This window comes from Tenrec ecaudatus, chromosome 13 (genome assembly GCF_050624435.1).
Source record: "Tenrec ecaudatus isolate mTenEca1 chromosome 13, mTenEca1.hap1, whole genome shotgun sequence".
NCBI classification, from domain to species: domain Eukaryota; kingdom Metazoa; phylum Chordata; class Mammalia; order Afrosoricida; family Tenrecidae; genus Tenrec; species Tenrec ecaudatus.
In genome coordinates this window covers 77,457,986-77,472,528 of record NC_134542.1, presented here as the reverse complement: position 1 = coordinate 77,472,528, position 14,543 = coordinate 77,457,986, and the positions used below count along the sequence as shown (strand labels likewise).

At 41.0% G+C, this 14,543-nt stretch overlaps 1 protein-coding gene across 1 annotated transcript in view; it reads right to left on the bottom strand.

The window, feature by feature from the left end:
* DPP4 (dipeptidyl peptidase 4) overlaps nt 1-14,543 on the bottom strand; it is a 101,899-nt gene that overhangs the window by 12,405 nt on the left and 74,951 nt on the right. Inside the window, exons 21-24 of the mRNA XM_075529134.1 lie at nt 9,895-10,089; nt 7,068-7,122; nt 6,428-6,527; nt 2,884-2,948 (exon numbers count right to left, since the gene is read on the bottom strand). Coding sequence (XP_075385249.1) covers nt 2,884-2,948; nt 6,428-6,527; nt 7,068-7,122; nt 9,895-10,089 — 415 coding nt within the window. The remainder of the gene's footprint in view (nt 1-2,883; nt 2,949-6,427; nt 6,528-7,067; nt 7,123-9,894; nt 10,090-14,543) is intronic.

Sequence of the window (14,543 nt, the reverse complement as noted above, 5' to 3'; positions counted from 1 at the left end):
ATAAAATTATTTTTTAAAAAAGAGAAGAAAATGTAAGTTGTAAAAAAACGAGAAAACTCCCTGCCAAATTAAGTTGATTCCAACTCAGTGACCCTACAGGACAGAGTAGAACTGCCTCTTACTGGTTTCCAAAGCTGAGCAGAGAGCCTCGTTTTTCTCCTGCAGAGCTGCCGGTGGGTTTGAACCCCTGACCTTGTGATTAGCGGCCCCAAATGGGAGAAGGGAAGGGAACCACGCAACTTTTACAACAAGGTTTCTTTTCTGAGTGTTTTTCAAATTAAACTAGGAAAGATTTGAGGGTTTATGCTCCATGTTGAGGAGCCCTTGAGTGATTACCGGTACTGCCATGGCAAAAACAAATATAAAATTATCCTTAATCCTCAAAGGAAAGTACATGTCCAGAAAAGACTGATGGAACAGACATACTAATATACTAATATGCCGGATACAATTGGTGTATGGATGTAGCCCCCAATAAAATGCTTTAAAAATAAATAATTAAAAATAAAATATATTTTTAAAATTTCTAAAATTTAAAAGACACAAAGGAAAGAGCACTATGGAAGTTAGGTTGTAGCTATTTTCAATGGGGTACAAAGTCATTTTGATAAAGGGGTACACTCGCAGTTTCAACCTTTGATGTGGGCATGGAGTCAAAAGAACATCCGTTAGGCATAATGCTTTGTTATAAAGAATGTCTTAATACAGGGGGAGACACTGTTTTTTAACAAGGATGCATGCTTATGCAAATGAATGAAGAAGAGATATCCATAAAAAATTATCCTTAATCCAAAATAGAATGAGAAGTGACAGAAAGAAGATGTTGCGGGCTTCAAAAGGTCCTGCTGCCCTTTCTCCCTTGGGAAAGTGGTATATGTTTCATTAACAGGTGGGGATGGAAGAGAAGTGACATCCCAGCAGAAGGAACAGTGTAAGCAAAGGAAAAACCCAGAAACACTCAAAAAAAAGTGTGCATTCCAAGTAAACTGAATGGTCACGAGCAAAGTATGGAATACCGGGTTAATGAATGAAGGCTTAATTTAGTTGAGAATAGATGAATGACCATTAAAAGATTCTGGGTGTGTGTGTGATTGATTGGGTTGTAGAAAGACAAGCCTCAAACCCAACCCAACCCACTACCATCAAGTTACTTCCAACTCATAGCAACCCTGTGGAACATAACAGAACTGCCCCCTTTGGGTTATCGAAGCTATAACCCTTTATGGGAGCAGACAGCCTCATCTATCTCCAAAAGGAGAGACTGGTGTGCTTGAACTGCTGAACTTGTGGTTGGCAGCCCCACATGGAACCCACTAGGACTCGTAGAAAGAAGAGGAGAGACCATTTAGTTTATTTTTCTAAAAAAGGGCAGTGCATCTGACAAGAGTGGTTTGAAGAAAGGATGTCTACTACAGCCTATTGACTAACTAAAAGACTTCTTTATAGGACAAGATGATTTGAGCATCTTGATTTACAGATTATTGCTTTTCTATCTTGACTAAAAATGAGATAAACACACAAAGACACAAACAAAAGCCATAACACATCACACACACACACACACACACGAGTAAGCCTTGATAAATTCAAGCTAGAAGTAGCAGGTAAAATTAAAACTATCTATGTACTAATGCTGCCAAACTAGACGTTCAATTTGTGTTTTACTGCATTTGAATCACACAAATCAAAGTCCACAGTAAAGATGATGACATTTGGCAAAAATGTATAAATACCACTCAGAGCAATGTATTAATATGAAAGTTAGGTGCCAATGTCGTGTCATAGCTATGGCAGAAAGTGTGTCCTTAGACAATGCTTGCTGCTTCTCTGTGTAATTCATTGTTTTATACAGAATTTAATGACCTTTTGGGGGTTGTAACCATCTGAGAGAATTTACTTTGGTATCTATACACTTCAGGGGGTTTCTTATCTCTCAAACTAGTAAGAAGGATAGAGCACTGCCACTGAGTCAATTCTGACTCATAGCAACCCTGTGGGGCAGGGCAGAAGCGACCTGTGAGTTTCTGAGCCCGTAACACTTTCTGGGACAGAAAGCACAGCCTTTCTCTGGAGGAGCGACTGATGGGTATGCAGGTAGCATCTCAACAAGTCACGCCGTACAGCACCAGAGCTCCAACATGAAAACTAGAATTAGGAAAAGGACATAAGAACAAAATAGGAGAACCAGGCGAGGCGTTTTGAAATATTCCGAATGCTAGAAGGGTCCCAATTCCCACATCAACACTTCCAGCGGCATCCATGTGGCACCAGCAAGCACTTGGTGATCGCCAGTGACAATTCTACCCACACCTTCTTTCTCATGCCATCACCCACTGATTTTCCCATTAGGAAATCATCCTGTCAGATGCTGTGCAGTTATTTGGTACATAGGTTTCTTAGGGTGCTACACAAATGTACATACCCCCCTTACCTGACTTATTCCAATCTTGTGTACAAAAATTATACATATGTATATGTGGCTATGAGTAAGGCAATTATAATCTTGTACATACATCTTAGTTATGATAATATGAGAATTTTTAATCTATAGCTAGAAGTTTAGATAGTCTTCTAAAGGATATGTTGAATTTGGCATGTTGTTTGCTGAACTGAAATTTGCATAATTAAAGTGATTAGCTAGTGTTGCTTTGTATTTTCAAATGAATGCATATTGTGACCTATATAACATATGAGAAAGACTGTAATTATGTAATTATGCAGGAGAAGCCAATGGAGTATCTGTAGACCACCTGTGTTATTACTATTAAACAAAAAATTTTGTTGGAAAAAATATCTCTATTCCAGAATAAATATATTTACACATGTTCACAAGTCACTTAGAGCTATGTCATAAAATGAGTACAGATCCTCATCTCTTCTTACCCTGTAACGGTCAAGGTTGTCTTCTGGAGTTGGGAGGCCCATGTAACGTTCTGTGTACACCGAGTCTGAGATGAAAAGGAAAGAGGGGGGAAAAAATCATACATAAAATTTTTTTTGGTTAGTTTTATTTTTTGTCTTGTCTCCTGTATAAGTATATAGTGTTATGCTCAGGAGTCCATCGAGATTAATCTTACTTGACTTGCAGAAAACCAAATGGGAAGTGCTGTGAGGATTTATATTATTACCGGATCCTGTGTAGAAGAATATTCACTCGCCCCGTGGGCTCAGTGAAGGTAGGTGGAGGGTAGGGAAATGCGTGAGTTAAAGTGAGATGTGCACAAAAGGTTAGATGTAAACCTTCATCATCCGTTCTGCAAGCCTGCACCTGAATCACACTGAAACCCAACCCGAACACTCACTCTCAGTGAGGCACTTTTTTATTCTAATTTGCAAAACACCAAATGCCTCAATTATCTTGGTTTTGTTACCTCCTGAATATAAATATGAGTTTCTATTTCTTTTATTTCTGGAAAACTCAAATGCTGCCCAGTTATTATTTACTTACCTAAATAATATTTTACATGATTGGCAGATTGTAATTTAATATAATGGAAGAATTCTGTTATCATGTGTTTGATGTATACCATATGTCAGCTCAACCACTCCATCTTAATGCAACTTTTGTTTATCTCTCTCATTTTTGTGGAGGGACCCAAATTTTGGTGTCATAATGGTTGAGTATTGTGAAACAGTTTATATTAACACCTGTCTACTAAAATGACATACCCTTTTAAAATCTTTTATATGGTGACATAGGCTGAAAAACTGGTTTGGTTATATTTGGATAATCATACTTTTTACTATATTTAAAAATAATTAAATTGTGTTTGTGTTGCGTGTGCTTTTAAACATCATTAAAACGGTTATTGCAATTGAATTTCAATATTGCTTTAAAAATCCTAGTTAACTACTTTATTTATTTATTTTTAGTTCTAGGTCTGTCCGCCGACCGCCCCCCCCCCTTTTTTTTTCCCGCTGACCCTTATGTATGTTTTCCCATCAAGTCTGATGAGTTGCCAACTCCCATCCCCGAGTCAGAAGCCTATTTTCAGGATTCCCAGGGACTCTGTTACTTTGCTCCCCTTGCTGCCCTGTTGCACTCCCTTTGCATTTCACCCTGCTGTGCGTGAGGCAGACCGAGCACCCTTCCCACACAGTGTCTCCAGTTAGTTAGCTACTTTAAAAGGTGCCCTATTAGAGGACTAGATCATTAGAAATTAGTGAGCATAAGAATGATATGTTGCCACTGTGCTATGTAGGTCAATGGCTGAAATTTCACTCTAATGGTACCATGATTTCAATCATGTTTTAAATTTAATCTTAGCCTCAATCACAAACAATATTCTAACTCTTTTTAGATGACTAGCTTTATAGAATAAAAGACTACATTAACATAAGTATTGGTTGTTCCATATATATTCCCCATATAATTTCGATGAAAATAAAAAATATTTCCCCAGGAACAAGAACATTATTTTATTCTTTTTATTAAAATAAATTACATATAGTACTATATATGCAGAAGGCACTAAGATTTATAATATCAGATCTGCATAAAGTACTCATTTTTTCAGCCTTAACTTTCAAGTATTAATATCAAATGCATTTGCTAGGAAAAAATGGCTTTTAATGATAAAATTCAACTTTCCCCAAACAGGTGCATATTTCAGATCTACTTGTCAAGAGCTCTACTTACATAGACCAGAGGACCCCTTTCTTAATTACGCTAGCAGATTTACACGGGTATGACTTCGGAAATTGAAGACAACAATAAAAGGCAGTTGCCAACTTTTAGACTTGTGCGCTGAGTACTGTTTGTGGTCTTCTTTAGAGTAAATTGTTGAAACGTACACACGTATACGAACCCTAGGAAAGCTCCTCTATTTTAAGTGATCCGAATATATTAAATGCGATTCTCTTATTCTGTTTTTGAACTTACAGTGTTTCTATTATTTTATTGACCACCAGAGGTCTCCAAAAACAAGCCAACTAATAGAATAACTATCAAGCAGAAAAATATATGCACACCCACACACAAAAATCCTTGTGTGTGGATCAGATCTTAACGATTCCCTCTCATTTCTTATCAGAATAGTGACAGTATTTTTTTATGGTTGTTGGTGTTTGTGGTTTGTCTGGGTTGTTTGACAGTGTCTTCTTTGGGCTGGGACAGATTTGCAAACCAAAGATCGCCATAGTATTAGCACACTCCCAAGCCCACTGCCATAGACTCAATTCCAACTCAGAGCAACTCTACACATGGTTTCCTAGCTACACGTCTTCTCTCAGAGAACAGCCAGTGGGTTTGAACTACCGGTTCCAGGTTAGCAATGCCAGGCTTCTCTGATGAGGATTAGGATATAAAGAATTTAAGGAGCACTTGCATTCCAAGAATACCATTCATCCTTATAAGATATAAGGGACATGAGAAGGGATCCAAAGAGGGTAGGGGAATAATCATCTCTTTGCTATCTATCTAGTCTTAGATACTAGTCACTTGTTAATCAAAAAAAGCAAGACAAACTCACAGCCAGCACGTTGATGTCCCTTCATAGGGACCCTAGAGGACAGGATAGAATTGCCCCCTGTGCGTTTCCTACACTTTAATTCTTTTAACAGGAGTAGACACAGCCCTGTCTTTCTCCAGAGAAGCAGCTGGCGGTTTGGAACTGCTGACCTTGTCGGTTACAGCCCAATGCATAACCACTTTGCCACCAGGGCTCCTTCCCTGGGGGATAAAACCTGATACTCATTTGCATGTTTGATGCCTTCAAGACTGATGTTTTCTTAACGCAGAAGAGACTGCTAAAGTGGCTGTTAGCTCCTTTGAGGTAGGAGAAAAAAACAAACTCTTTTGGACCTAGAATCCCCCTGCACTTACTTTCCTCTTTCCATCCCCCCCCCCACCACACACACACACACAGAGTCCTGGCTCTTGGCCCCCCATGTGTGTGTATCAGAGTGGAGCTGTGCTCCAGAGGGCTTTCAGTAGCTACTTTGGGGCCGTTAGATCACTTCTGGGGGGCCTCTGGATGGACGCCAACCTACTGAGCAGCAGCAGCGCCCATGCAGGGACTCCTCCATCCAGAGCCCTGCTACTGGGACCTCGGACCTCTACCGGAGGGGAAAGAGATACATACTTTCTCAAATGACGCTCATGGGGGAAGCTCAGCATTCAGATTAGAATAAAGAAAACGCGGGTTTTATCTGCAGAGATGGAACATGAGAGGCTATTTTGAAATTTATAAAAACAGAATCGAGTCACAAATAACTCCATATGTAGAGAACTTATATAATTAATATCACACAGTCTATCACAGTCACCATATGAAGGAGACCGTCTGAGAATGGATACCCATAAAGTACTTATAAGATGAATCATCTTATTCACTACAGGCACCCTGCAACTCAAAGGGGAATCATTTTGTCACTAGAATTTTAAGGCCACCACTCATGATCCAGGTAGCGTGATCGCATTACATACCATAGTACTCCCAGCGTGACACAGGCGCCACTGCAATTCCACACTTGAACACGCCACTTCCGGACCCCAGGACCATGGAGGTTACATACCCTCCATATGACTAAGGAACAGAAACAGTTATTTTTGTGGAGGTAAGGGAATAAGGACATATGGTGAGCAAGTCGCAGTTTCCATATTTCTCACATCTTTATATACTGTGGCTCTTTAGAAAAAGAACGCCTGCTAGACCAGTCTTAAATTGGCCTTAATTGGCTGTTATCTAAAGACTACACTTTAGTGGCCTGGTCTGCTTTAATACTAAAGGCAGGAGGAAATGCATGAACATGTTGCTGATCGTGGCAACAGGGTGTGTATGCGTTTAAAGAAAGAAAGCACACGAATGTTGAATCTTTCCCGAGTGACTCAAGCAGAAACAGCTCCCCCCACCCCCATCCTAGTGAACAAAAGGGGAGGGGCCTATCTCAATGGAGTCTACAGAAGCACTGTCTCAAGGTCTCCTCTTTGGGAAGGGGATCTTCGCTGACAAATGATAAACACAATGTTCATCTCCAAATGCGCACCTACAAAAGACAAATCATCCAGCTCGCCATTGTATTCATTAAGGAACCCATACAGATTCATCAGCCAAGCCACTACTCACCCAGCCCCAAATTGCCATCCGTTTCTCATCCACAAATCCCACTTTTGAGAATTGTCTACAAGACATGGAGGAAGTTCATGAATTAGTATGGAAAGGTAAGATAACTGCACGAATACGAAGTCCTATCATTTGTCCTTGACTTCATTCTATTTTAAAGGAAGACTAATCCCTGCCAACAATCAAATCAACACCTGAGATCAACGTCTACAATGTCACTCTCTCTTTCATGTTAACCTAAGGTCTAGATGAACAAGGTTTACTCTTGTTGGGCATCCATAAGAATTTTGTCTCTGCCTATGTGTCTCTGTGGATACGATTCACAAAAAACAAGTGCTGGCAGGTTTGTTTTTTTTTCTTCTTCACAGCTTTATATAAAAATTTGCAGCCCAGATGCACTTTTCTTTATGTAATTAAATTTAAATCTCTCCAGATGTTTTTCAGTTCAAGAGAGGCTGCCCCTGCTATGGAGAAATACAGGAGCATGGAAACCATCTGGGTAGGGCTTAGAATGTCTCCGGGCAGCCTACCTGAGAACTTAACCACCCTTCTCCAAATAAAGCACTCTACGCTTTGTGTTGATTAGTTAGCTCTGCACCACTCAACACAAAGCAATTTGTTCTTTGATGGATTAAGGAATGTCTTAGCTGCTGCTAAACTGTGTTCATAATGAAATCCCTGTAAAGAAATGAGCAAAATGTTTTCGTACAACTATTTGTAACCTTATATCAAAAGGCAAATTGTTCACTGAATTGTGCATCTAAAACTAGTTGAAATGATAAATGTTTTGTCAGAGACAGGCTACCCAAATATATATATATCCTAGGAAATAGTCTTATTCTAAGGTTAATATCTATATCTATCTATCTATCTATCTATCTATCTATCTATCTATCTATCTATCTATCTACATACATACACACACACACCTTAGGAACTTTTTTTTTATTCTAGCAAATGAGACTTCATTTTGATGTGTTGTGGAGTATGGAAGAGTTGTTGCTGTGTTTTGCACTAACTAATATGTGACTTTGAAAATCTTTGTGTTGTCAATTGATCATCTATCTGTGTTTTTTGCCTGCTCAGAGATAAGCAATACCATAGAAAAAATTTAAAGTAAGTCGTTTTCTAAATAATCATCTCAATGTAAACGTCTACAAACTAGGGAATACTGTAAGTACACAAATGCATACCAAGTCCTCAGGGTACAATTGGATGCCTCTCGCACGGGCACATCTTTGAAACCTGAGTCACGATTGCGTGCATTCCTGCCACCCCAGAGGCCTCCCAGGCAGTGCCTCTTTGTAAATGAATAAAAACCATCGTTTTCTTTTATTGGCGTCCATAAGTATTTGCCTGAATTTGTGTGTGTGTGAGTGTGTGTGTGTGTGTGTGTGTGTGTGTGTGAGTGTATACGAGGGTAGACAAATAATCACTAATCATTCTGGTATTTATCAGAAGTCCCTTCTATTCTGATTAGATCATCTTTTTTTTAATCTTGCAAAATGTACACTTTTGTTTCCAGCCTCTTTCCCTCAAAAGTCTTCGGATAGGATCCATCCATGTGGTTGTGCATAGCTCTTTTTTATTGCTGAAATAGTATTCCCTTTTGTAAATATACGACACCTCCCTATCCTTTTAACCAGAGCTGTATATTAGGCTTCGGAATTATCTGGTTTGGGGGATTGAGTTAGTCAGATTCCAGAGGCCTTGTAACCATAACCCATTTCTCCCATCACGGTCCGGATTGGCGAACCTTCTTGTTTATAGTATCACATGACATTCTTCAACAAATTTATCCTCTCTTCAATCTAACTCTCTTCCTCTTTTTAATTACTAAGGAAAATAGGTAATTATTAACTTTGTTATGAGACTTTCATCCATTCAGGGATACGCAAGAAATGATCGGTCTTCTCTTTGTTGCCCGTTTTCTCAAAGATATTTTCCTAGTCATTTAATTGCTTATAAACATTTCTACATGTCATTTAACAACATTATTGTTAACCTCCCCACTTACTCTTTTCCATATATTGTGTAACCTCCAAGATTAGATTCCATTTACCAGTCAAATGCCATGGACTGTGAGCATTGGGTCCAAATCCTGTCTCCCTGGGCAGGTCACCTACCCAAAGAACCTTCAGTTTGCACTGAAACCTGGAGGTAGGACACCTCCTCTCCACCAGCTGCTATGACACTTCCATGGGTTGCTGGGCAGCTTTGAGCAGAAGGCAGGTGAAACATATCCCAGTATAAGCTCATTACATGACAACCGCATTCGTAATAAAAATCTCTCTTAAGCTCAATCACATCTATGTATACTCCCATAACTGGGAAGCATAAGATCAGATGTCATTCATGCTCCATGAAGTCCTGTCCTTTTGAGAGGTGGTGATGGAGTTCCCGCGTGATCTTTCCCAGGCTGGATAAGCCACCTCTTGGACTCCAAAGCTATCCCTCTCCTACTCAGCCTTAACGAGAAGGACGGGCTGGCTGGTTTGTCTAGCTCCTTGCCCGGGGGTACGTTTATCTTCCGGTTCATCCACATGTGTTAGATGGATTCAGCGTCTCTGTTCTTAGTTCATAGGAGAGCATAGTAACTACTTTTCTAGACTCCCACAGAGAGGGATTTGGGAAATGATTTTTTTTAACTTTCCATAAATCTGCAATCATATAGATTTATATCAAAATAACATTCACTAAAAACTCACCCCAAAGATGAAAGGTTATAAATTTATCCGAGGACAATGTAAATTGTATATAGTTTATAATGTTAAAATATAAATTGGAAAAAAAATCCAACCACCTTTGAATTCATCTCCTCATAACTCACCTGGCTGCTTCAATTTGATCTTCCACTTCAAATGTTCCCAGTCTTCTGTTTATTGCGTGCATGATATTATCTCCTTGGTAACAACTTCCTCTACCATCAACACTAGCCACTATAATGTTTTCTGTGCTTGCAAGGTACGTAGCCCAGTTGAGTCGAAAGGCGGTGTCTACTTTTTGACTACAGGGGCCTGCATATCTGTGAAAGATATCAGATTGTCAGCACTCATAGGACTCCACCAAATGGAGAGCACTTACATTGCACTTCCCCGTGGGCAAGAGATACGCATCTTTCTGGATCATGAGGCTGACATTATGCCAGCCCACAGGATATCAGGAATGGATCCCCTGAAACCTGGCAGCTGTCTTAGTCTCTAATGCAGCTGAAACAGAACGGCCACACGTGGGTGGCTTCAGGAAACAGAAGCCATTTTTTTTATGATCCTTAATTTTGCTCTATTTTTGTCTCCCGCTCTGTCCAGGACTCTGCGTGGTCCCAAGCAAAATGGTTGACATTGGTAGCTGAGTACTATCTAGTTCTTGTGGTCTCTACATAGTGGAGACTCTAATTCACATGGCTCATTAATCCTTTGGACTAATTGCTCCCTTCAGTTGTAGTGTTCTTCCACCTTCTTTACCCCACTTAGGCAGAGACCCCTAACTGCAGTTGAGGTGGCCACTTGCTAGCTTTCAGCATCCTTGTCACGCTCATCAAAGTAGACTACCGTCTGTGTGCCCTGCAATGCCAATTGATGTCGCTGTTCCCCAGGACTGTGTCCCCTCCACTCACTCACACACGTCAAGTCCATTCGGACTCACAGCAACCCTTTAAGGGACGGAACAGAACTGCACCCAGATTTCCTCCAAGGCTGTCCAGCGTCACCACAACAGACTGCCTTATCTTTCTCCCATGGAATGGTAGTGGAGCCAAACCATCCACCTCACCGCTCACAGGCCCCTGCTTAAACCACCACACTCCCAGGACTCCTGACTGTGGCCTCAGACCCCTTCAAATCTGGAGCTAAACCCCCATGAGGCCAGAAGGACAGCCTGTCCTCTCAAATAAAGCTCAGAAGTAGAAGGGGCAGGAACAAAGGACACGGAGAGTTTGCTGCAAGTCTGCCAAGGAGAAAGGAACTGATGTCACAAAGCAAAGTGTGGAGGCGTTCTGTTGCCTCTCAGCAACTGGAAAGGTCGGGTGACACAATCAGCTGATTCAGGTAGGAGGAAGGACCATGGCTGGGGCAGCCTGGCAGCCCAGCTGGCAGTCATTGTCAGAATAGAGGGCAAGGTTGAAATGGAGCTCTTTCCTTTGAGAAAACGCAAACCATTGTGGAGGCTCTATTGGAAGGAGCACAGTCAGTCTAAGACCGACTGAGGAAAAGACCTGATGCTTTGACTATTTGATTTCAACAGATCCTAAAAAAAGAAAAATCGGAGAGACTCAAATGTTGTTGGGTAAAGTGTTGAGAGAAACTGCCTTTTTCCTCAGTGAGGCCAAGTTCACAGCTGGAGGCTAGAGCAGCACAGTTATCCAGAATGTGAGTGAAGCCGAAGTAAAGATTCTGTGAAAAGAAGATACTCTAGCAGGTGCTACTTTGCCAGCATTTGAAGATGCCATGAAGGAAGTGACAGTTATGAACTGGCTGGTTTAACCAGAGGTGGAAGGAAACTAGGCTAAGCACCATAGCAGTGCACTACAGGTAAAACTAGCTGCCCTGCAGACTTTCTTAGCTTACATCTTCACTGAGCTGAATGAGAAAGGGGAAGAGAGAGAGAGAGAGAGAGAGAGAGAGAGAGAGAGAGAGAGAGAGAGAGAGAGAGAGAGAGAGAGAGAGAGACTGTAAGTTAAAAAAAATAGAGAAGAAAAAATCCTCAAGGCAAAATCCAGGAAAGTCTTGGAGCAGAACAACTAGAAAGGGAAAGGAGTCCTCTTCATCTACCTGAAGATGGAGAGAAGCATAAAGATCGTATGTTCATTTTGGGGGGCCCTAAATGTAAAATTTCCCTGGGTGGGAATTTCCTGGGGTTGCCTCCTGAGCATCAAATTCAACAGTGATGTCAAAGATTTGAAGAACCTACTAAGACATTTGTAGGATTTACCACAAAGAAGGGTTCCCTATGTTGTTGACACTGGTGTGACAAGCCATCTGCTTACCAACGTAATGCGAAGTACCACCTTAGGAAACATCCGTGATCTCACATCAAATCACTACACCCAGGTTGTTCCCATCTACTTGCAAACCTAAGCACTATTGTCTGAGATTGCTGCAGCTGTCCTTGTGTTCTCACCAAGTTTTGTGACTATTTCCACTTACTTTTCCTTTAATGACAGCTCTGTATCCTATCTGTCACGAGAGCAGTTCTGTTCATTTAAATGTGACTATCATAGCATAGTAGGTTGTGTCGGGCTGCTAACGACAAAGTCAGTGGTTCAAACCCAGCGGATGCTCAATGGGAGAAAGATGAGGCTGCCTGCTCCCATAGAGATCTACAGCCTTGGAAACCTACATGGGCAGTTCTACTTTGTCCTATAGGGTGACTATGAGTTGGAATCAATTGATGGCAGTGGGTCTGGCTTTTGGTTTTTATAGTTCTGCAAATTAAGATGAATTTTTTTCATAATTAAAAGAGAGAAAACGAAATAGAGTCAATTGGAAAATAGGCCTCCATCGAGTGAGTAGTTAACATGCTTGGCTCCCTTGGGTCTGCAGTCTTCACAGACGACCACGGCAGAGCCCCATCCCTTTCTGGTCCTCTCCTTGTTCCGCTGCTTAATCCAGAGCGGCTCCCTGCCGCTGCATGAGAGGTTACACTGTGGAGATTGTGATCTGCGGCGTGAAACAACACACTGTAAACTGTTGATGGAAACAGAACTGCTCTACAAAGGTCCACCCTCTTGACAATGTGTTAAACATGTTTGCTTGAAGTGAAGAAACAGTGACTTCCTCAAGCTCATCGCTGTCTCATTTGAATGTGTCATCTTCCAGTCATCCACAGATTGGAGTCTGGCCCTAGAGCGCCTCCAGCTCCCCATCTCTCCTAAGTGCCTGCTCACGCTCTCTCCCACCCAGCACCCACAGTTCCTTCCTGCATGCCTTTGCTAATGTTTTCCTCCTTTTCCTCCAACAACACCCACGGAGACCCACTGCCATCAAGTGGAGATCATTCTTGAATCATAAACCAAAAATGCCCCCTGAAGTCTTCTTAAGACCCAACAGACAACGTTTTAGCTTAACTAGTTTTTTGGGTTGTTTGTCAAAGGCAGCCTTGAGCATTATGCTAATTTGGGACCCAAACAGGGGTCCTCAGACTTTTTAAACAGGGGGCCAGTTCAATGTCCCTCAGATCCGTTGGAGGGCCAGACTAGAGTTTTAAAGAAACTATGACCAAATTCCTATGCACACTGCACAGATCCTATTTTGAAGTAAAAAAACAAAAGGGGGAAAAACACCCAGCAGGCCAGATAAATGTCCTCCTGGTGTCACATGTGGCCCGCGGACCTTAGTTTAAGGATCCCTGAGAGAAACCACTCCAAAGGTCACAGAGAAATGTTAGGAAGCGATGGGCTTGTGTATCCGGGCAGCCACGAGTCTCAGAAGGAGCGTGGGAGTGGTTGCACAACTTGATGGCTGTCATCAAGGTCACTGTGTTCCAGTCCTTAAATTGGTGCATATTTTTGCTTTATGTTTTCAACAGCAAAATATATATAAGTATTTTAAAGAGGACAATAACTCAATAGAAATGAACCCACAAGTTACTATGTTTTTTTATACTTTTCTAAAGTGTCAAATAATTACTTATTGAAGAGCTAAAAGAGAAATATTACTCTTTTCCTAAGGACACTTAAAAAAACATATATCAGGGCTAAAACTTAAAGTAAATTCTCAAATTTACATTATACAGTCCATGCTGACTCAAAGTGACTTCATGGTACGAACTATCCCTTAGAGTTTCCAAGACTAATTGCTAATGGGAGTAGAAAGTCCTGTCTTTCTCCTTCAGGGAAGTTGGTGGTTTTGAACTGCTGACCTTGTGGGTCTCAGCTTAACTTGTAACCACTATGCCACCAGACATCACTATAAACAGTATTAGGTTACTGTCTGAATAAAAATCAAATGGCCCATCAGGGAGTTTATAATATCCATCTGGACCTTTGGGATTTTATGTTTAGTTTTTAAAGAATTATGGCTATAGTGGAGGGAAGCTGTGTGGGACATTAATATCTGTATCTTCTCATTAGCTAGTAGTAACAGAAAAGTGATGTATCTGAGTACAGTCTGCCATGTGAAGGAACGAAGACAAATTGGTGAAGCACCTGGCACAGGGAAGTCACCCACAACCCTTGCGAGTTTTCTTTTATTTTAATAAAGGAAAGGAGACAAGCTTGAGTAGGAAATGTGACAATGTGGCATTCTGGGCAATGTGGCATTCTGGGCAAGGCTAGGACAACTTTTAAAGGACCATATTAAAGCGTATTGGTAGTCATTAAAAGAAATGTCTTCCAGGGCTGCAATATTTTAAAGATGACCCAAAGTCTCATTAACTGTTTCAAAGACTATGATTTCAGCATCTTTTGGAACTTGACCAAGAAGAGGAATAGAAAATACCAGTCAGTGGTACTTGAGAAAGCAGAAGGAACAGTGGACGGAT